This window comes from Eucyclogobius newberryi, unplaced genomic scaffold (genome assembly GCF_026437365.1).
Source record: "Eucyclogobius newberryi isolate DKJ021-1_F unplaced genomic scaffold, fEucNew1.0.hap1 SCAF_9, whole genome shotgun sequence".
Classification (NCBI taxonomy): domain Eukaryota; kingdom Metazoa; phylum Chordata; class Actinopteri; order Gobiiformes; family Gobiidae; genus Eucyclogobius; species Eucyclogobius newberryi.
In genome coordinates this window covers 38,656,072-38,680,119 of record NW_027316532.1, presented here as the reverse complement: position 1 = coordinate 38,680,119, position 24,048 = coordinate 38,656,072, and the positions used below count along the sequence as shown (strand labels likewise).

The window sequence follows — 24,048 nt, the reverse complement described above, 5'->3', positions numbered from 1 at the left end:
CTCGTCTGCAGTGTTCAGGACTGTTCAGAAGCTCGTCTCCAGTGTTCAGGACTGTTCAGAAGCTCGTCTCCAGTGTTCAGGACTGTTCAGAAGCTCGTCTCCAGTGTTCAGGACAGTTCAGAAGCTCGTCTGCAGTGTTCAGGACTGTTCAGAAGCTCGTCTCCAGTGTTCAGGACTGTTCAGAAGCTCGTCTTCAGTGTTCAGGACTGTTCAGAAGCTCGTCTCCAGTGTTCAGGACTGTTCAGAAGCTCGTCTCCAGTGTTCAGGACTGTTCAGAAGCTCGTCTCCAGTGTTCAGGACTGTTCAGAAGCTCGTCTCCAGTGTTCAGGACTGTTCAGAAGCTCGTCTCCAGTGTTCAGGACTGTTCAGAAGCTCGTCTCCAGTGTTCAGGACTGTTCAGAAGCTCGTCTTCAGTGTTCAGGACTGTTCAGAAGCTCGTCTCCAGTGTTCAGGACTGTTCAGAAGCTCGTCTCCAGTGTTCAGGACTGTTCAGAAGCTCGTCTCCAGTGTTCAGGACTGTTCAGAAGCTCGTCTCCAGTGTTCAGGACTGTTCAGAAGCTCGTCTCCAGTGTTCAGGACTGTTCAGAAGCTCGTCTCCAGTGTTCAGGACTGTTCCAGACGCACCAAAGGATGTTTAAACCTCAGTCTGAACCAGATGGTTTGGACTTCTAAACCCGGCGGAGATAATGGACTAAGTGCCATTTGGACTCAACACTGGAGCTGAACCTCCAGGGGTCAAGATGGACGGGCCTTAAGGTAATTTCAATCTGTTTTCTGGAAACTTGACACTCAAAATAAGTCCGGTCTGGACTACAATGTGTGATCATTTGTTTTATGAAAATTAAACACTTTCATTCCATTCCACGTTTGTATGATGTGAAAACATCTGTGAGTTTCTGCTGTTCACCACAGACACAAAAACACAGAAACACACACACAGACACAGACACACACACACACACGCACACAGACACACACAGACACACACAGACACACACACACACACACACGCACACAGACACACACAGACACACACAGACACACACGCACACAGACACACACAGACACACACAGACACACACACACACACACACAGACACACACACAGAAACACACACACAGACACAGACACACACAGACACACACACACACACACACAGAGCTACAGACGCTCCAGTGAAGATGTGTGAGCGATGCTGAGATCTGATGTTTGATGCTGTGGCCAAACACTATTTACCAATAACGATAATTCGATTTTGAAATCAATAGCTAGACATTATTGTGTATTATTGTGTAGCATTGTGTATTATTGTGTATTATTGTGTACTTTCAAACTATTTTAAGTATTGAACTGTACCGCCATTTTTATGTCATTGTTTTATGGTTGTTCTGTCAGACAAAAGTTCACTCCTTCAATTCTGCTTCAGAGAATTTTACACAAATATTTTCTGACAAACTGGTTGAACTCCACCTCTCAAAAGGGCGACCCACAATGCCGTGCGTCGCCGTCATTGTGTCTCACCTTCTTGTGGCTCTTGAGCACGGACGGCGTGACAAAGGCCTTCTCGCACAGGTCGCACTTGTACTTCTTGTGTCCGTCGTGCACCACCTGGATGTGAACGTTGAGCGTGTCCTTCCTCTTGAACGTGGCGTCGCACTGGTCGCACTTGAACGTCCGCTCACCTGCAGCAAACACACAATTGTAAAGAATAAATGGAATCAAAAAAGAAGCCGTTCCGGGCCCTTTGGCCGGTCTTTTGTTGCATCTGTAAAAGCTCATCACGAACAGCAAGTGGGGCCCAATTTGAGCCGGACAGTTGTTGTGGCCCAGGACAAAGGACTTTACAATGTGTCGGTCCAGTTTGAGCACAAGTCGTTCCCTTGTTGTGTGAAGGTTGAAAACAAACCATCTTGTCACGTCGTTCATATCTACACATCTATATCGATGAAAAATCTGTTTAAAATTTAGATGATGATCACAGAAGGACAATGTTTTAATGGTTAAAACGGTGTAGAGGGCGACATACACTTTATTATTATTATTAATGAATGGATTGCATAATAGTCATTTAAAAAGCTTTCTTTACAGAGGCTGTAACAAGTGGATCCACAACATTTGGACTACAACACTGAGGTTGTCTGAAATACCCAGGCACGAATTAAAACTAGTCCCAAAATTAAAATACTCATTTATGAATGGAAAAAACATCCAAAAAGAGAAGTTTTAGAACGGTTCTGCTCTGTAGAAGATCACGTTTCGCTGCAAACTATTGATTGTTTTAGTAGTCGACTAATCAGGGATAATTGTTTTGATTAGATGATTATTTCTTTTGTACATTCAGACTTTTAAATAAATGATCAAACAAATAAAGGTTGAAATATTGGTATTTGGAGTCTTCTAGATAGAGAATATTTACCAATTAAATGTATGATTGATAAATTACATTTGAATTTTGATTTAATAAAGCCAATGTTTTTGTTATAAAGGGTCTTTTTGTTTGTGTTTTAGACTCTGTAAAATCCACGTCCGCTACAATTGTTTTTTTAATGATTAATTGTTGCAGCCCTAATAATTTACAATGTGACGTTTACCACATGATGATTCAGTTTGTTCAGAGCGACACGAGCTCCTGTTACTGAGGCCAATGACGGTCAGCTCAATGAAGTGAACAGCGCTGAAAGACGAGCTCATTGTCTTTAAATTAAATGGAAACATTCACTTGAGGATAATTAATGTCCCTGTCCTCACTCGTCTCACTGGGACGATGCCCGTGTCATTCACACGTTCAAACAGCAGAACACTGAAAACTGCAAATAACTTTGGTCTAAAGTTACAACAAACTAGTGGCTTTTCCATCTAAAACAAACCTGGACTTCTCTACAAAACAAGCCAGACCATTCAATAGTGTTCAAGTATAAAATGTCCTACAATGATGTCTCCAGCAGGACACAAACATGTGTCGTCTGGTGACCATCTTTTCTGCCAAACTCAGACAGGTTTGTTTATGTCAGCGACGCGCGGGAAATGAAGGAGCAACAGGATCATTTACAACTAAATCAAAGTTCTTTCACCTCTGAGTGTTTCGTGCTTCACTCGTTGATTCTGCAGAAATCTGTCATTTTCAGCTTTTTTAGATGACGTGAACTGAAGTTGGGCTGAACCACCCAAGCAGAGCCAATCAGAGCACTGCTTTTGGCTCTTACTTCCTGGTTGACAATAATTATTGTTATTAGCAGCAGCGCAATGTTCTCATTGTGTCACTCGTTGTGGGAAAACACAAATAAAGTCAGGTACACAAGCTTTAACTCAGTTTTGACTCCAAATATAGCGAAACAATAGCTCGTTACCATTGTTGTGTTATTACTTATAATTAAAACAAGCTTGAACTGAACGACTTGGAGCCGTCCTCACGTCGTCTCTAATTCAGCCGTATTATTCCGCTCATTGAAAGCAGAGCCTCCCGCCCCACTTACAGTGCATGTGTTGATACTTTATCCAAAGCCTGGTATTAGATTGCGTGCCTCCAGGGACCAGGACAGGAAATGCCTTGAGCTTTTACAACCCTTTTTGTTATCTCTCTTATACTTCTGTCTCCACACTATTTATTATGTTCAGGGCCAAACCCGTGCGCAGCCACCGAGCCAAAGGCACGGGCAGCGCTAACATATCAGCCCAGTGGGAGGTTTGACACAGGAAAGGGATTATGGGATATCTGGGGTTATTGTAAATATGCGCAGATTAAAGACTATCAGTGAACGAACATGCTCGGAAAATGTATTTTATCCTTCAACATGTCTGAGGGGAAAAGTGCATCTGGACAAAGGATTAGGCCGGCGTCGTGCAGATAAAACAGAGCAAATAAAAGCACATTGTCGTCTAATACTTGTGTTATTGAGGGCACGAGCCGAGAGGAGTGATGCGCGTAATGGACCATAAATCAATCCTGGTCAAATTATCACTGTGAAATGTTATACAAGTTGTCTGGAGCTTAAGGCATTTCCCAGGAGTGTTTGAAGCTGTAGGTTTTACAAAATGTGACAAGTTTAATGACGTGGTAGTTTAGTCTGAATAGAAATGGGTCAGTGTTCCAGTTGTGCAGATCATTTATTAAAAGTATCAGCTTGAAATGAAATCAAACCAAAGTCAATTCTGTTTGCCCGAGTATAGATATATATTGTAAAAGCAGCTCTTTGGGTCAAAATGTCACTGCTGTGTGCTGTCTGCATGTAATTACATAAATTTAAATTCTGTTATTGTTGCATGCTCAATGTTGTGAAAAAGACAATAAACTCATTGTGTTGAATGATTGTGATGCTAGAAACACGATAAAGTGAGAAATACGTGGGCAAATACAAACAGTTTAAGCTGTGTTTGTCACCTTTACCTTGTATTTATTCTTCCTCACGTTACATGTCAAGTAGACAAAGAGTACATTGTTATCTTCTTTATCTAATCTAGACGTGGGGGGAGCCACTAACGCTGGAAGCAGCTGGTGATAAGAGATGTTCTGTTTCCTTAGGACTGTTTTCCTCTGGCGTTTAAAGGAAATGTCAATTGTAAAAATCATTCATAATGTTTGGATTTGACAAAAGAAAAAGAAAAGAAAAAGAATATGAATTGCAAACGTTTTCCTAAACTAGCACTAGAATCTCAGGTTTGAACTTTAGGTGATACTTAAAGTTTATTTACATTCCATTTCTTTGTTTCTTTGTTTGTTTGTTTGTGCTGGTATTTGCTTGCACCGCACTCCAAAATGTCAACACACTTTGCAGTAGAAAGGTTGGTTCTGCTGAAGCTCCAGCTCAATGACACTTGATGTACTCACTGTTGTGGATGAGGAGGTGACGCTGCAGTGAAAACGGCGTCCGGAACAAAGCTTTGCACTCGTCGCACTGAAAGGGCCGTTCCTCTGAGTGAGTCTGGACGAGAGCGAGAGGAGGAGCGAGAGGAGGAGCGAGAGGAGGAGAGGAGGAGCGAGAGGAGGAGGAGCGAGAGGAGGAGCGAGAGGAGGAGCGAGAGGAGGAGCGAGAGGAGGAGAGGAGGAGCGAGAGGAGGAGGAGCGAGAGGAGGAGCGAGAGGAGGAGAGGAGGAGCGAGAGGAGGAGCGAGAGGAGGAGAGGAGGAGCGAGAGGAGGAGGAGCGAGAGGAGGAGCGAGAGGAGGAGCGAGAGGAGGAGCGAGAGGAGGAGAGGAGGAGCGAGAGGAGGAGGAGCGAGAGGAGGAGCGAGAGGAGGAGAGGAGGAGCGAGAGGAGGAGCGAGAGGAGGAGCGAGAGGAGGAGCGAGAGGAGGAGCGAGAGGAGGAGAGGAGGAGCGAGAGGAGGAGCGAGAGGAGGAGCGAGAGGAGGAGCGAGAGGAGGAGAGGAGGAGCGAGAGGAGGAGCGAGAGGAGGAGCGAGAGGAGGAGCGAGAGGAGGAGCGAGAGGAGCGAGAGGAGGAGCGAGAGGAGGAGAGGAGGAGCGAGAGAGATGGAGACATAAAGAGGGGAAAAAACAAAATCAGCGTGTTTATGCAGTGTAAATGGAGTTGTCCCCTCCTGGCACCTCTGAGCAGCTCTGAGCAGCTCTGAGCAGCTCTGAGCAGCTCTGAGCAGCTCTGAGCAGCTCTGAGCAGCTCTGAGCAGCTCTGAGCGCCTCTGTGAGGAGAAGAGAGGATTAAGCTCCACAGATGAGTTTGTGTTTGTTGACTTGATGACGACAGGTCCAGGCGCCCCGGGGTTCAAAGTGCTTCTGTTTTCGTGCCCCGCTCAGGCCGCTCCTGCCGCCCCGCTCCTGCCTCCCCGCTCCTGCCGCCCCGCTCCGGCCGCCCCGCTCCGGCCGCCCCGCTCCGGCCGCCCCGCTCCTGCCGCCCCGCTCCTGCCGCCCCGCTCCGGCCGCCCCGCTCCGGCCGCCCCGCTCCTGCCGCCCCGCTCCTGCCGCCCCGCTCCGGCCGCCCCGCTCCTGCCTCCCCGCTCCTGCCGCCCCGCTCCGGCCTCCCTGCTCCGGCCGCCCCGCTCCGGCCGCCCCGCTCCGGCCGCCCCGGTCCTGCTGCCCTGCTCCTATCTGTCTGAATGACACGTGGGCCCCTAAAGTAAACACCAGGACCAGGACCCCCCAGACCCCCCAGACCCCCCAGACCCCACAGACCCCACAGACCCCACAGACCCCACAGACCCCACAGACCCCACAGACCCCACAGACCCCACAGACCGCGCCCCGACTGAACCACAGCCACCGCATAATGGACAATGGGCTTCGAGTGAGTCTTGAAGTCACAATCTTTAAGTAACAGCTGCACAACATATCTGACCTGTCCTGGGTTAGTACAGAGAATGGGCGGGGATAGGGGGTAGGTGAAAAGAGAGATTTTCAGACCACTCAAGCCCCCGATGCAGGACAGAGACACATGAATGAATCCAGAGTTAAGTCGCACCGGCCAAAACATGCATAATAGAGAAGAAAAACATATATAAGTGGCACTGAGGTGTGTAAGTACAAGTATATAAGTATAAATACAAAACTATGACTTATAGTCCAGAAAACACGAGTACAAGTGCAAACTAAAGCTGAGGGAACGCCGCTGTAACGTGATTAAAAGCTCAGAGAAAGTGTATTTTAGATCATAATTATGTCCCCTTTAATGATACAGGATATGATGATTCCCACAATAAGAAAGACGGCTTCAGTTGACCTTTGCCCTTCAGTCAAACGGCGCGCTGACTCACCTTCTTGTGATTCTTGTAGACGTTTCGATGAGCGAACTCCTTCCCACACAGTTTACACTTGTAGGGTTTGTCTTCACTGTGGATGATCTTATGAGCCGTGACCTGGTCCAGGCGTTTGAAGGAGCGATTACACACCTCACACGTGTACGGACGCTTCTCTGTGGTCACAACACGTACGCTTCACACTCTGTGCTCGTGTGCGGACGCAGTGAAGTACTTTACTCACCTGAGTGCGTGATCATGTGGCGCTTGAGCTGATTGGTGGAGATAAACTTCTTGTCGCAGTCGTGGCAATCGAATATCTCGTGAGTCTGAAACACAGCCGTGATTCTGATGATTTTAAGGCTTAGCGGGAACTGGAGCTCGTCCGTCTCTCCACATTGACAGCTCCGGGCATAAAAGTAATTAAAGTGATGAAAACTTTCAAACCTAATAATAACTGTGGCTCCCAGACGAGCGGCTACAATAGCATATGCTAATTCCACGGCTCCCTCTTGTCACAGCGGCTAATGCGAAAGCGTGTTGGGCTAAACGATGATAGTGGCAGCGCTAAGCTTCTTTAGTCGAGTGTTCCTCTGTGTAAACTCTTTAACTATTGTTTCATTAAAGCAAAGTCAAGTCTTTTACGCACGTTTATTTGAACAATAACTTCATCAACAATCTCAGTGACATTAAATGGAAGAAGCTAAGTATTACTCTATGAGGTAGTGTAAATACTTTCCTGTTGTCATTTATTTGAACATGTTGAAGTAGTAATGGAAGTACAAAATAAAGCTTTGACTTTCGGAACTAAGGGGAAATGTTGAAAATAAAACCTTTTGAAATACTTCCAGCTTTGTTCAGTAGCAGAGTGTGTAGTGTGTACTACAGGCAGTAGTATTGGTAGTAGTAATCATGAATAAATACTAGTCATTTTGAAGTGTGATATATTGCTAAATAAAATGTCTAATTGATAAAACATGATGTTACCATGATACCATAACCCTTAAGCCTGATCATTCTATTACAGTATTTTGTTCTAATTAATACAATAAAAAATGAATAAGCTGGGAATTTAAACAGGACCATGAAAGACTTGAGTTAGAATATATCAGTCGTACAAGTGACTTTGGGTCACTGAAAAGCACTATATAAATAAAAGTTATTAGGCCCGAGCGCCACAAGCTGGCGAGCGGCCTATTCATCTCGTAAGGCCGTGCGAAGCATGGCTGCGAAAGTGCGCGAAAGTGCGCGAAAGTGCGCACGAAATCGAGCGCGAAGCGCTCGCCCACTTCCAAACACTCACTAACGCACTCCTTCACTCATGCACGCCCCGTGCATACTAATTAGTAGTAGGAAAATGGAACATTACCGTTGTAAACGGGCGAAGCCCGTGCAAAAGTGCGCACTAAACGACCACTTTACATTGAGATGACGACCGCGAAGCGGTCGTCATCCCCATATAAAGCACTCATTTGCGCTTAGTAGCTCACGAATACGTTCCCCATCTCTTGCATGTTCCGTGCATATAAGCATGTAATGCAAAAATTGAACATTATTACTGTATAGAGGGCCAAAAACACAAAGTGGGCGGAGCCCACTCAAAATTAACGAAAGTACCCGTCAGTGACCAGGGACCCACACCATGAGGTAGGAAAGCGCGAGCGCTTTCCGAAAATGTATAGTTTATGATATTTGAAAAATGGGAAACATTGTTTTCGCATCGGAATATTTAGGCCCGAGCCCCAGCAGGGCGGAGGGCCTATTGCTCCCGCAACGCTGCCGAAGGCAGCTTTGCAACTGTCTGACCAAACATGCGGGCGCAGCCAGCATGTTTGGTACCCCGTCGCCCCTGGCAAGTACAGTGAACGAGCCCATGCCGAAGGCATGGATCATGCATACTTACTCCTGCTATGACAGAAATAGTCAACAATTAGTGAATGGGCGTAGCCCATTCACTCATTGTTGACAACAGCAGCGCGAAGCGCTGCATTCCTCCAAAAACCCTCCTGGCATCGTCCTGTACGCGAGAATCCATGCCGCAGGCATGGGCCATGCTTGTATCTGCTCAAATCAATGGAAGTCTATGGGGAGTGGGCGGGGCATCCCGACGGAATAGGGAGTGACGAGCGCGTAAGCGCTCGTAATGATGATTCCACCCCATGACGGCATCGGGAAGGCTTAGAGCTTTCAAACGATGTATAATTTGTTGTTATAGTGGAAACGGCTATATTGTTTTTGCTAAAAATATTATTAGGCCCGAGCCCCAGCAGGGGGAGGGCCTATTGCTCCCGCAACGCTGCCGAAGGCAGCGTTGCAACTGTCTGACCAAACATGCGGGCGCAGCCCGCATGTTTGGTACCCCGTCGCCCCTGGCAAGTACAGTGAACTAGCCCATGCCGAAGGCATGGATCATGCATACTTACTCCTGCTATGACAGAAATAGTCAACAATTAGTGAATGGGCGTAGCCCATTCACTAATTGTTGACAACAGCAGCGCGAAGCGCTGCATTCCTCCAAAAACCCTCCTGGCATCGTCCCGTACTCGAGAATCCATGCCGCAGGCATGGGCCATGCTTGTATCTGCTCAAATCAATGGAAGTCTATGGGGAGTGGGCGGGGCATCCCGACGGAATAGGGAGTGACGAGCGCGTAAGCGCTCGTAATGATGATTCCACCCCATGGCGGCATCGGGAAGGCTTAGAGCTTTCAAACGATGTATCATTTGTTGTTATAGTAAAAACGGCTATATTGTTTTTGCTAAAAATATTATTATTATTATTATTATTATTATTTTTCTTGTTCTTCTTCAGCGCTTTGATCTCTAATTTGACCCCCTGAACATGCTCAAAAACTCACCAAACTTTGCCCAAAATTCAGAATCGGCGAAAAATTTTATTTTTTCTGGGCCATTTTTTTTTTCGTTAAAAAATGGCGCGACAGCGCCACCGACAAAAGTCAAAATACATTGCGCCTATGGGAGACGCCCCGAGGTCAACTTTGGCGTAGAGCTACGAAATTCGGAACACACATTCCTCTCGTGAGGACAAAAAAAAAATATTATTGTGGCCACGCCCCCAGATTTACCCTATGGCCGCCATCTTCCTTTGAAAATGAAAACAAGCTGAGTTAGCCATTTTGTTTACGTCAAACTTTGACGAACTCCTCCTAGGGCGTTTTGCCCACCGACTTCAAAATCGGCGTACGTCCTCTGGACAAGTGGGGCATCTAAAGTTATCCAATTTTTTGAGATACCTTTTACGGTCTGTGTGCGGCGCAGCCGCAAAGTTGGACAACTTATTTTGGAATATTGCAGATCTAAAAATTGCTCCCATTTGATCAAAACCAGTCCGATTAGGACCAAATTTGAATCAGTTGTTAAACTTTCTAGTTTGGACCAGTTTAGGCTGACAAAATTGAAATGGCCGCGATAGCGCCCCCTACAGAGTGACCTTTAAATTAACATTGAAGGTCAAAAATTAGTTTTACCAAAATTGTCTAAACTTTACCCAAAATTCTATTTTGCCGTCCCGATCACAAAAGCCAATCAGACAAATGCCTTAATTTTTACGGCGTAGTCGTAGCGATGACAGAAACCTCCAATGTTATCCCTATGGGAAAACCACAAAATCTCTCAAATTACCACATTTTTATGTTTCACACTTTAACGAACTCCTCCTAGTGTGTTTTGCCCACCAACCTCAAAATCGGTGTACGTCCCCTAGACAAGTGGGGCATCTAAATCAAAATTTTAAGGATAATTTTTACGGTCTCTGTGCGACGGAGCCGCAAACGTTTCCCAGAATTCTGACTATTTGGCCTTCAGAGTAGCCTATAAACAATAGTTTTTCCAAATGACATGATATTTTGCACAAAATTCTAATTTGCCATCCTGATCATACAAGTATGAGAGCCAAAGTCATATTTTGTACGGCGTAACCGTAGCGATGACAGAAACATCCCATGTTATCCTTATGAGAAAATCGTAGAATCGCTCAAATCACCACATTTTTACGCTTCACACTTTAACGAACTCCTCCTAGGGCGATTGTCCGATCAAACTCATATTTGGGGAAAATCATCTACACAAGCGGGGCATCAAAACTTATCCATATTTTTATTCCAAGTGCTACAGTCTCTGTGCGGCGGCGCAGCAAATTTGACTGACACCTGTGTTCATTTGCACTGGATTGGCCATGTCCAACGTGTCGCCGTCTGTCAAGTTCTTTTTTTATTCAACACACAATAAGGGCGCCATCTTTATCAAGTCGAAAGCGCAGAGTCGGAAGGCCGGCGGCCGGCGAGGGCCGTTGGATGCCGCTTGCGGCTTTAATATTCTTTCTTCTTCTTCTTCTCGGGACCAACCCCCCTATTTTTCACCCAGTGAACATTGACGAAAAGTCACAAAAATGTTCACACCTCTAAAAATCGTGCCTCTCTACATTCTGGCTATTTCCCTTTTCTAAAATAAAAAAAATTGGCGCGTCAGCGCCCCCAAATGTACCAAAAATGCATTGAGAGATGGGAAATGACCCAAAAAAAATCTGATCGTAGAATCATGAAATTTGGCGCAGAGGTAGATGATGACAAGAGAAATAAAAAATATTATTACGGCAACGCCGTCCGCCCAACCAAATGTCGGCCATATTGCTTCAAAAATGGCTAAACATGACTTCGGAGTTTTTCCAAACGTCGTACTTTTACGAACTCCTCCCAGGGCGTTGGCCCTAAAAAGCTGAAATTTGGTGAAAATGCTACTGAGGAGTGGGACATCAAAAGTTATCCAAATTACATTGATACCTCTCACGGTCTCTGTGCGGCGAAGCCGCAAACTGTAGCTAGAATTTCAGAAATCTCCCATATTTAAAATTTCTGCCGTTTGCGCAGATAAAGTCCGAATTGCGTCAAATTAGAATCAGTTGTTAAACTCTTTGCCCTAAACCTACTTGAAGTGAAATAAATTCATTTGGCGCCACAGCGCCCCCTACAGATTTTATATGGAGGTTAAATGTTTAGTTTTGCGAAATTATATGAAATTTGACACACAACTCAATTTTAGCATCCCCATCAAAAAAGTCAATGAGACCCATGTCATAATTGTTATGGCGTTGCCGTAACGATGACCGAAACCTTTCATGTTATTCCAATGGGGAAATCGCCAGAACATGTTTACACTTTAGACTTTCACGAACTCCTCCCAGGGCGTTAGCCCTATTAACCTGAAATTTGGTGAGACTCATCTTCAGGGGTGGACCATCAAAAGTTATCCACATTTTCATTCAAAGAGTCACGGTGTCTGTGCGGCAAAGCCGCACATTTTGCCAAGAATTCAAAATAAAATAGCTTTTTGATGGTAAAACAAAGGGGAGAAGATGTGACAGCGTCACAGATTCAGCAGTAGGCGTAATAAAAGGACAATTGGGGCGCGTTAGCGCCCCCTCCTCTTGCGGCGTGGCGGCGGTGTGGCGGCGGCGTGGCGAGGGCCGATCATTGCCGCTTGCGGCTATATTATTATTATTATTATTATTATTATTATTATTATTATTATTATGCTCTACAGCTTGAATCTTATTGTAAAACAACAAAAAATACATTTAAAAATCCAGATTGTGCAAAGAAAAAGTAAAAACTATAACGAATATTGAGCCCAAAAAGTACTGTTCTTGTTTCAATGATTGAACGATACGTGTAATAACTGTGCCACGCCCAGTAACCCTTCAGGCGTCAGCAGCAGTAAAAAAAGTACTAACAGCCTCAAACTTACATAAAAAATGAAGAAGTTCCCAAACAGCTCAGGGATTGGTTTGTTTGACAGAAACAAATGAGCGCCCCTTAATTAATCAGAATGATGGATGTTAAGCAGGGAAAATTAATGAACAACATCACAGGACGAGTTAATTCATTACAAGAGGATTTATCATCGTCTTATTAAGGGTCAAGACCAAATATGGTAAATAATATGGTATGTAAAAGCAGCGTTTGCTTTTTTAAATATATCTTCAGATGATGTAAGACGTTATATGAAGGATGGTCCAGCTTCACTTGGGGTGAGAAAGCCTCAGAATAAGCAGCAGAAAGTAGAAGGAGACTTAGCAGTGAAATGGATGACGCCAAAAGTCTTTAATCTGTGTAAATCCTCTGAGTCTGAGGTGACGGAGCCGCTTTACCTTTCGATGCTCCAGAAGGTTCAGAGACGACGAGCACTTTCGGTTACAAATGTTGCACGTCAGTTTCCGCCGCGCGCTGCCTGAAACAAACAGAACATATAGTTTTACTTCAGAGCGTTTATATCTGACGAATATTAACCGTGTGTGACTTTATGAAGAGACGATTACCAATGTTTTGATTCAACAGCACATTCTTTTTAAATGTGCTGTAAAAAGGCTGTTTTAATCTATCTATCCCCTATTTAAACTGAATGTTCCACAGTATTAGGCTGTTACTAATGATTATTCAAGTAGTCGAGTCAGGGATTATTTTTACAATTAGTCAAGTGATTGTACCTTGAGCCTGTCAAAATACATGATCAACCAAATAGAGGTTGAAATATAGTGACTGAAGGTTTATAGATGTAGAAAGTGTATTATTGATCAAAATAAAATAAAATATATATTGTTTTTTGATATTTTGATGTATTCATGTTGCTGTGTTTGTTATAAAAGGTCTTTTCATAGATGTTTTATAGTGTTTACGGTCCAGACAATGAACACGATTATTAAATCAGGAGTACTAGTATTTTTTCTAGTCGACTTCATGACACGATAAGTCATTAAGTCATTGCAGCCACAGACTATGGCTTTTTGAAAATGTCCTTGAAAACATAAATTCATAGTGATTCGCTCGCCTCTCCACAGATCTGGATCTGTACAAACAAAATGGGGTCTAAAAGTAACGTACTTGATTTTCCAAGTCAAGTTTGGGATTCATAAAAAGACAACTTGACGTGGGACGTGCGGTTCTCTCCCGGCGAACAGAGTTTTCAGAGACGAGGCAGAAGGAGATCTGTGCTCAGTTTGTGCTCAGTTATATCCCTGAAATCACCAGCGTCCAGCAGCTCCGAGCACATAATGTGGAATAAAACACAGGCTGTGGTTTCAAGAACAGTTAAGTGCAGGTAAATACAGGCAATTTAGTCAGAAAATCTGATTTTCACATCCCTGTGTCTCTGCAGCGACTCTGTCTCCTCTGTCTCTGTGTCTCATTATCATGTCATGAGGGCGTGTCATGAGGCGGGGTCATGAGGCGGGGTCATGAGGCGGGGTCATGAGGGCGTGTCATGAGGCGGGGTCATGAGGGCGTGTCATGAGGCGGGGTCATGAGGGTGTGTCATGAGGCGGGGTCATGAGGGCGTGTCATGAGGTGTGGCATGAGGGCGTGTTATGAGGGCGTGTCATGAGGCGTGTCATGAGGCGGGGTCATGAGGCGTGTCATGAGGCGGGGTCATGAGGGCGTGTCATGAGGCGGGGTCATGAGGCGTGTCATGAGGCGGGGTCATGAGGGCGTGTCATGAGGCGGGGTCATGAGGGTGTGTCATGAGGCGGGGTCATGAGGGCGTGTCATGAGGTGTGGCATGAGGGCGTGTTATGAGGGCGTGTCATGAGGCGTGTCATGAGGCGGGGTCATGAGGCGTGTCATGAGGCGGGGTCATGAGGGCGTGTCATGAGGCGGGGTCATGAGGCGTGTCATGAGGCGGGGTCATGAGGGCGTGTCATGAGGCGGGGTCATGAGGGCGTGTCATGAGGCGGGGTCATGAGGGCGTGTCATGAGGCGGGGTCATGAGGGCGTGTCATGAGGCGGGGTCATGAGGGCGTGTCATGAGGCGGGGTCATGAGGCGGGGTCATGAGGGCGTGTCATGAGGCGGGGTCATGAGGGCGTGTCATGAGGCGTGTCATGAGGCGTGTCATGAGGCGGGGTCATGAGGGTGTGTCATGAGGCGGGGTCATGAGGGTGTGTCATGAGGCGGGGTCATGAGGGCGTGTCATGAGGTGTGGCATGAGGGCATGTCATGAGGCGGGGTCATGAGGGCGTGTCATGAGGCGGGGTCATGAGGGTGTGTCATGAGGCGGGGTCATGAGGGTGTGTCATGAGGCGTGTCATGAGGCGGGGTCATGAGGGCGTGTCATGAGGTGTGGCATGAGGGCGTGTTATGAGGGCGTGTCATAAGGCGTGTCATGAGGCGGGGTCATGAGGCGTGTCATGAGGCGTGTCATGAGGCGGGGTCATGAGGCGGGGTCATGAGGGTGTGTCATGAGGCGGGGTCATGAGGCGTGTCATGAGGCGGGGTCATGAGGCGTGTCATGGGGCGGGGTCATGAGGGCGTGTCATGAGGCGGGGTCATGAGGGCGTGTCATGAGGCGGGGTCATGAGGGCGTGTCATGAGGCGTGTCATGAGGCGGGGTCATGAGGCGGGGTCATGAGGCGTGTCATGAGGCGGGGTCATGAGGCGTGTCATGAGGCGGGGTCATGAGGGCGTGTCATGAGGCGGGGTCATGAGGCGTGTCATGAGGCGGGGTCATGAGGCGTGTCATGAGGCGGGGTCATGAGGCGTGTCATGAGGCGGGGTCATGAGGGCGTGTCATGAGGCGGGGTCATGAGGCGTGTCATGAGGCGGGGTCATGAGGGCGTGTCATGAGGCGGGGTCATGAGGCGGGGTCATGAGGGTGTGTCATGAGGCGGGGTCATGAGGGCGTGTCATGAGGCGGGGTCATGAGGGCGTGTCATGAGGCGGGGTCATGAGGCGTGTCATGAGGCGGGGTCATGAGGGCGTGTCATGAGGCGGGGTCATGAGGCGGGGTCATGAGGGTGTGTCATGAGGCGGGGTCATGAGGGCGTGTCATGAGGCGGGGTCATGAGGGCGTGTCATGAGGCGGGGTCATGAGGCGGGGTCATGAGGGCGTGTCATGAGGCGGGGTCATGAGGGTGTGTCATGAGGCGGGGTCATGAGGGCGTGTCATGAGGGCGTGTCATGAGGCGGGGTCATGAGGGCGTGTCATGAGGCGGGGTCATGAGGGCGTGTCATGAGGCGGGGTCATGAGGGCGTGTCATGAGGCGGGGTCATGAGGGCGTGTCATGAGGCGGGGTCATGAGGGCGTGTCATGAGGCGGGGTCATGAGGGCGTGTCATGAGGCGGGGTCATGAGGCGGGGTCATGAGGGCGTGTCATGAGGCGGGGTCATGAGGGTGTGTCATGAGGCGGGGTCATGAGGGCGTGTCATGAGGGCGTGTCATGAGGCGGGGTCATGAGGGCGTGTCATGAGGCGGGGTCATGAGGGCGTGTCATGAGGCGGGGTCATGAGGGCGTGTCATGAGGCGGGGTCATGAGGGTGTGTCATGAGGCGGGGTCATGAGGGCGTGTCATGAGGCGGGGTCATGAGGGCGTGTCATGAGGCGGGGTCATGAGGCGGGGTCATGAGGGCGTGTCATGAGGCGGGGTCATGAGGGTGTGTCATGAGGCGGGGTCATGAGGGCGTGTCATGAGGGCGTGTCATGAGGCGGGGTCATGAGGGCGTGTCATGAGGCGGGGTCATGAGGGCGTGTCATGAGGCGGGGTCATGAGGGCGTGTCATGAGGCGGGGTCATGAGGGCGTGTCATGAGGCGGGGTCATGTGAGCAGATTGGCGCTCCAGGTGTGTACGAAGAGTTATAAAAATCTGAATATTATTCTTCGTACGTTAAGTTTGGATTTTGTCCTCGCTCTTTTATTCAGAGTTCCACGTACATTTTTATAAATGTTAAAACGCTTTGGAAAAAGCCAAGTTTAAAGTTAAAGGTTTGTTCTGTTCAACTTGTTTTTTGTCCATAGTCTTTCTTTTTGAAGTATAAACTGTAATTGGACAAAGAGTAAAAGGTGTTGAGGAGAGAACAAAGAGCTTCATGGAGGCTCATAATAAAACGTGATGATCTGTGAAGTTATTATGTCATAAATACAAACTCTACAAAGGAATAGCAAAGGTTTTACTCATCAGCAAAACTGTTTTATTTGACCACCGTTTAGGGACAATTTTAAACCTCCACAGCCCCGCCCCATCTGAGTCACATGACCCACATCTGTCAGTCTGATGCACTTCCTGCCCAGTCCTGACCACACTGCTCAGTCCTGACCACACGGCTCAGTCCTGACCACACGGCTCAGTCCTGACCACACTGCTCAGTCCTGACCACATGGCTCAGTCCTGACCACACGGCTCAGTCCTGACCACACGGCTCAGTCCTGACCACACTGCTCAGTCCTGACCACATGGCTCAGTCCTGACCACACTGCTCAGTCCTGACCACATGGCTCAGTCCTGACCACACGGCTCAGTCCTGACCACACGGCTCAGTCCTGACCACACGGCTCAGTCCTGACCACACTGCTCAGTCCTGACCACACGGCTCAGTCCTGACCACACTGCTCAGTCCTGACCACATGGCTCAGTCCTGACCACACGGCTCAGTCCTGACCACACGGCTCAGTCCTGACCACATGGCTCAGTCCTGACCACACGGCTCAGTCCTGACCACACGGCTCAGTCCTGACCACACTGCTCAGTCCTGACCACACGGCTCAGTCCTGACCACACTGCTCAGTCCTGACCACACGGCTCAGTCCTGACCACACGGCTCAGTCCTGACCACATGGCTCAGTCCTGACCACACGGCTCAGTCCTGACCACACGGCTCAGTCCTGACCACACTGCTCAGTCCTGACCACACGGCTCAGTCCTGACCACACTGCTCAGTCCTGACCACACGGCTCAGTCCTGACCACACGGCTCAGTCCTGACCACATGGCTCAGTCCTGACCACACGGCTCAGTCCTGACCACACGGCTCAGTCCTGACCACACGGCTCAGTCCTGACCACACGGTCTGTGCTCTGCTACAGCCATTCTCAAACTGTGGAGCCGCGGCCATGAGACTCACTTCATGTGGAACTCAGAAGTGGTCAGTTCTGAAGAGGATTTAACTGAACCTGATTCACTGTCTTATGTTGTAGATGGGGCTGTGCAATGAATCATATTCATAACTGTGATGACTCTATTACTCTATTACTCTATTACTCTATTCAGTTACAAACATTTATTTGAAGAGTAAATACTATGAATTACTTTCTGTTTGTTTGTTCATTCTTTCCCTAAAAATCGTATCTACAAAACAAAAGTATCACAAAACATCAATAGTACAATCTACTGACATAACAAGTAATACTTTCAAATGATTGTGACTTTTATAATGAGCCAAATAATTGGGATTATATGTTTTAGTTGTTCCTAGTTGTAGACATGGTTTGTTGCTTATTTGTGTTTGGATTTGTCCTAAATCTGTCCAGAAAGGCGTCACTACATACAGTGTTGAAACGTTTCATCCTGTGACTTGAGTTAAACCTTTAGGACGAGTTTACTGCCACTTTAGGCCTGGTTTAGTCCTGGCTCATACTCAGGGGTCTTGGTCTAGCACCGGGGCCCAGGCCATATGCAAAGTCCTGAGGGAGCACTAAGGAATAAGGAAGGTTTCTGCTGTTTTATGCCCTCTGGTCTTATTGTCCTAAGCAATGATTATATTTGATCATTGAGTTAAGTCAGATTTAAGGTACTTGGCACAACAAATTTACACATCACAATTCTGCCCCAAACTCTTCATCTGAGTTCAATCTGAACACAGCCTCCACGTTTCCCCCCCGCCCTGTATCTGATACTGAACAGCAGTGGGTGAGCGAGCGAGCCTCCCAGAGCACTGGGGTCAGCAGTTATGAAGCTGGACTCATTAGACAAGTGTCTCTCCACGGCTGTGATTTTAAATGATCCCCGATGAGCCCTGAGCGCACTTCCTCCAGAGCTGATTCTGCTAATGGACGATTCACTCCTTGTGATGTTTGAGGCGGGAGGAATATGGCCTGTGTGGGAATATCATCGGGATGTGAGACGTTTGGAGACGTGTTTTACCCCGTGACACGGGCCAGATGGAACTCACATCCGGAACTATGACCCAACATATCAGTTCTTTACATTACGGTGGCATTTGTGTGCATTAAAGCAGGTGACACGTGTTCTAGACGCTGCTGTGTGGAGCTTAAAGTGGGTTTGATTTGTTTTATTGTGTTATTCTACAGTAACGGTGCAGTTTTGTTGTAAGACGAGTTCACAACTATTTTAATGATGTGTCTTTTCTGAACCAAAGCAGGAACAGCTCTCACATTCAAATCCAGTTGGTTCGTGGAATTCTTGTATAAAATCTGCTTTATTTAACCCATTGGTGAACAGATAAATGGCAGTTTTAATTCTAACTTTTATAGGAATGTTTTCTTTTTCTTTGTTTTGAATCAGAAATATCACATAATGTTCTCTCCTGCTCTGTCAATCGTTAATAAATCTAAATTCAAATGTGTTAAATTGGTCAGGCTTCTGTTTCATGTCTTTGTGAATAAGCGTTTCACAATCGTAATAATATATTTGACAAAAGAATGTTTGCATTATATTTCAGTTTCACAGTTTTTCTTGTTGTTTTTCTTGTTCTTCGTTTCATTTTCATTCTGAACGTGCAGCGTGTTAAGACTTCATTAAAACAAAGTGGGCGGGGCCTGATATATTCACCTGAGTGGACATTTCCTTTATGTTTCTTCAGGGCGTCTTTACTTTTGAATCGCTTCCCACAGCTTTCTGCTTTACAAATAAACCTGGCGTCTCCTCTACAGGCTTCTTTATGCTGCTCGTAACTGAAACAAAAGGACAGAGGCAATCAGGAGGAAACAAAAGATGCTGATGATTCCTCATTAAGTGTTGCCTAATTACCTGGACTCTGAGCTGAACGCGTTGTGGCAGAGCGAACACTCGTGCACTTTAGAGTCGCTCGAAGGATCCAGCGACTCCGAGCAATGCAAAACACTTAAAGCAGAATTTAAAGTCAAAACATATTAGCCATCTGACGCTAACATGACCACGTTTTGTACTTTGGAGACAAAACTATTAAACCGAACCGTAGATTATGTCCGAATGAATAATATTGGAACTATTTGCTGACGTTTAAAGCCGAGTGCGATGGCGCAGAGTCAAAGGAACGTTATACGACAATGGTTTTAAGTGAGTGATGGAGTTGTAAACTTACTGGCGCTGCAGAGCTTGTTTGATGGGGAATTTCTTGCCACAGTTTCTACATTTGAACTCCTTCTCCTCCGTGCTGGGCCTCTGGTGCAGGCTCTGGAGGTGCGCCGCCAAAATCTCCTCGCTGGGAAAGCTGCTCTCACACAGCAAACAGGGGTGGTCCTCTTTCTTTATGACCAGTTCTGCAGAAAGTGAGTCGTAATGAAGCCGCGGATCAAACATGGAAATCATTTCTGTGGCTGTGTTATGATCAGGGACTGACTGAAGCACGTTTGTACTTAAAGTCACTGGCCGTTTTAGGCTTTTCATGATCCATCAATTTGAATGTGATCTGTTGTGGTTAAGAGAACGCTCATTTTTTAATGTTTTTGTTTTTTACATTGACTAATAGAAGGGCAGGGAGATGTTTACACAAATGTACTCTGAGAATCTCCATAACGACAGTCAGATGTTATTCTGTCCAATAGTTTCATTATCAGACAAACGTGAAATGTCTCTAAGATGAATCACAAATATCACCTTTTAACCTCATTTTAAAGTTCACAACATTCCTCTTTAGCTCTTTTTGTAGCATTTTGTAAGTGTTTTATACCCATCTCGACCAGGTGTTTGGGCTCTTTGCTGTTCTCGTCTTCATCCTTGACGTCCTCTTCCTCCTCCTCTTCTTCCTCTTCCTCCATGTCGCTGTCCAGGAAACCAATCAGGAGCTCTGTATCCGTCTCGATGTCGTCCACGGCCAGGTAGAAGATGTTCTCTCCATCCTGAGCACCACGAACCACATCAATAAATCATCAGAGACATGATATATTACACATTAGCTTTTTAGCGTTAAGATGAAATATTCATAGCGTTGCAAAAGTTGGTTCGTAAGTTTGTTTGTGATGTTTGTGGCCGAGCAACTGTTACAATATGAATCATATATAGACATTATGGCATCAGCTAAATGACAGATCAATGTAAAAGTGAACACAAGGAGCCAGATTATAGACCACAGTGTTCTAAGAACTTTAGATAACAAAGACATGACGTTACTAAATCAAAATGTCAAAAAAAGAATAAACTATTTCAGATTTTCATGAATAATACACTTATTTAGAAATATTCTCTATCTAGAAGCTCATTAAATTTTAACATTTATCTGGTTGAGAATGTATGTAAAAAGTTTATCAATAGAAATAATCACAGACTAGTCGATAATGTAATGTAATGTAATGTAATGTAAAGTAATAACGAGTTGCAGCCCTAATTCAAACGTATGATTGTGATTATTGCAGCATCATGACGACTGATGTGCAAAAAACTACAGTTACAGCTGTTTAGCATCTTTGGCGGCTTAACAACAAGGCACACAATGTGTTTTAAATGTTTTGGTATTTTTGGATCACACGACGAGGAAAATCTATTGGTTCAACTCTTTGCTAAAACATTTATGCTTAATGGCAAATCATTATGTCTGATTGCTGAAACACTAAATCCCTTTTATGGCGATCTACAATAACTTTCTGTTTGGTTTGGCCTAATGTTGAACTCATTAGACCCAAAAAAACAACAGTTAACCGAGGCTGATATAGGTCAAGGGTCAAAAGCTCAAACCGCTTAAAAATGTTATCGTAAGCGTTGGCGTCTTCTGGGTCACGCTAATAAAATCAACCCAGTGCTAGTGTTTTTAGCGAAGGGATTCTAAATATACATAAATAATGATTACAGAGAGGAAAGCCGCGCAATAAATGTCAAAGTTGATAGAAGGCAGAGCTTAAAAACACACGGCTCTAAACGACCAATCACCACCGACGCTTTCCTCAGACCCCAAAATGTTCGTCATCGCTTCATTTCTGCTGCTGCATTTTTCATCTACTTTGAAAAGAATAACCCTCTTTATCTCGGGGAGAGGCAGAGGTGACGATTCACAGAGAGGGTTAGTCAGTGCGATGGTCAAGGCTCAACGTGAGATTCAGAGCTGGTTAGTGGTGTTGCTATGGTTACTATGGGCCTGGACACTGTCGTTTACTTGTTGAATCTGTGAAACGTGCAGGAAAATGACTATAAATGAGTTTAGTGGATGGAGTTGGCCCCAATATAACGACAGTGAATAGAACAGGGAAGAATAGCGGTGCATGTAGCGACAGAACAGGTACATGAAGCTGTGGTTAGTTTCACCTGTTGCACAATGACACTACTCGAGTACGATTGTTCAATCTTAGACGGATTTCTCCACAGAAGCTGCTCGTGACCCAGTCTACACTTCAAGTCACAGCAAACAAATAGCTGTGAACTGGGTGTGTCTAGTTATAACAATCAAACTCTGCTAACAAACATATAATCACAGTTATGCAAATACATAATGCACTGGAAAACAGCTTTACTTGGTGCAATTGTGTTTTAGACAAGTTGGAAAATGTGTTGCTTTGTCTCTCCTGCAGCTCCAATGAATCACTCACTAAACCTTGTTGGAAGGATCGTCAAAAACATCAACGAATCAGATGCTAATCGATACTAAAACTAGTATCAAAACGAGATACTCATTTAAGCAAGTATTGGTATTAAAAGAAAATCATCAAATCATCTAAATTTGGCCTTCTGTTTTAGAATGATCTTGACTTTTCTCAGAACAAGTCACATAAACATCAGGGTTTAATAAAGAAAGTGTTATTATTTAGTGTTAAGAAACCCCCAAAAATCATCATTGTGGTATTGAACTCTGTATCAAGAATGTAGTGCATGTCTTTGTTTCAAATGGACTTTGTCTCACGCGCTCTGAGAGACAGATGATAGAGTCCAGATAATTGAGCACTGTTTCTTAAGCTTGGGCTTCTAAATGTCTGTATTTAGTCCCAGTGAAAACACTCTGCCTAAAATGAAGATGTCTTTTCTCTTTTCAGGACAATTTGCCGCTCGAGTCATTGTCCAATGAAAAGAAAATTTACCTGAATTGCCGCCAAGTTCTTCTGCTCTTGAGAAGGCGCCTGGTGGATGAACCTCAGCCAGTTGGCATAACGCGGGTTACTGGCGTCCAAAATATACAGAACATCTCCTTTGCTGCCGCGGACCTGGGAGAACACAGAAGAGTCTCTTTGTCCCATCATCAAAGTGCTTTCTACACATTAGCACCTAATCATGTGGACGGAGCCGAGCCTCAATGTGGCAGCTCCAGATAACTCCATCACAGCCTTTGTCTTCACACCAGAAGAATGTCTTCATCTATTTATGATGTGCATTTGTTCTACTTCCTATTGTATCCTTCACATAAAGGTGTTTAATCATATTCAGAACATGAGGCTGTGGTTCTTCTGCTCTCAAAGATGTCCCACTTCAAAAAAACAACTATAATGTTGAGTGGCTCGATGGTAGAGTTGCCGCACATGTGCAGGACAACTGCAGCCTTCACTCTCCCTCATGACAGCTGTCAATCAGACTGAGTATGAAAACGGTTTAAAGCACTGAAAACATGACATTTCACTGTTCACGCTCTAGTGTCACATATTCTGACTATTTTACACAACTATTGGACATGGTGAAGTGGTTTGGACCAGATGCCCTCCCTGATCAGGCTTGGGGCTGGCACAAAGACTAACACTAACGACTCTGTTATTGGTCTTCATTTAAAATAAGAACATTTGGTCCAGTCCTGAACCACAAACTGGACTGGACTCATAACACAGACGCACTGTACAGGAAGAGCCAGAGTCGGCTCTACCTCCTGAGGAGACTCAGGTCTTTTGGAGTGACAGGGCCACTCCTGAAGACCTTCTCTGACTCTGTGGTGGCATCAGCTCCTGTAGGTGTGGCCTGCTGGAGCAGCAGCATCACAGAGAGGGAGAGGAAGAGGCTGGACAGAGTCATCAAGAAGTCCAGCTCCGTCCTGGGCTGTGCTCTGGACTCGGTGCAGGAGGTGGGGGACAGGAGGGTCCTGACTAAACTCACATCTATGCTGGACCATGAGTGTCGCCCCCTGCAGGACACTCTCTCCGCTCTGGAGAGCAGCTTCAGTGAGAGACTGATCCACCCTCGATGTGTGAAGGAAAGGTTCCGTAGGTCTTTCCTTCCTGCTGCTGTCAGACTTTATAACAAACACTGTTAGTACTGAACACTCGCAATACTGACCTAACCTAATACTGATGTGCAATTCTGTCATATGTGCAATTACTGTTGGAATTCATGTGCAATTCATGTGCAATCTATGTGCTGTCGTGACACATATTCATGTGCAATTACTGTCGTGATCACATGCAATGGTATTTATGTATTTATTTATTTATTTGTCTATGGGAGTTTTTATTTATTTATAGGAGAT

At 46.0% G+C, this 24,048-nt stretch overlaps 2 protein-coding genes across 2 annotated transcripts in view; both read right to left on the bottom strand.

Moving 5' to 3' along the window:
- palld (palladin, cytoskeletal associated protein) overlaps nt 1–24,048 on the bottom strand; it is a 457,154-nt gene that overhangs the window by 85,982 nt on the left and 347,124 nt on the right. The window lies entirely within an intron of this gene.
- prdm5 (PR domain containing 5) overlaps nt 1–24,048 on the bottom strand; it is an 83,354-nt gene that overhangs the window by 55,859 nt on the left and 3,447 nt on the right. Inside the window, exons 3-12 of the mRNA XM_072438406.1 lie at nt 22,682–22,804; nt 20,350–20,518; nt 19,762–19,939; nt 19,449–19,541; nt 19,251–19,372; nt 12,847–12,926; nt 6,926–7,010; nt 6,700–6,857; nt 4,827–4,920; nt 1,523–1,683 (exon numbers count right to left, since the gene is read on the bottom strand). Of these exons, the coding sequence (XP_072294507.1) occupies nt 1,523–1,683; nt 4,827–4,920; nt 6,700–6,857; nt 6,926–7,010; nt 12,847–12,926; nt 19,251–19,372; nt 19,449–19,541; nt 19,762–19,939; nt 20,350–20,518; nt 22,682–22,804 (1,263 nt within the window). The remainder of the gene's footprint in view (nt 1–1,522; nt 1,684–4,826; nt 4,921–6,699; nt 6,858–6,925; nt 7,011–12,846; nt 12,927–19,250; nt 19,373–19,448; nt 19,542–19,761; nt 19,940–20,349; nt 20,519–22,681; nt 22,805–24,048) is intronic.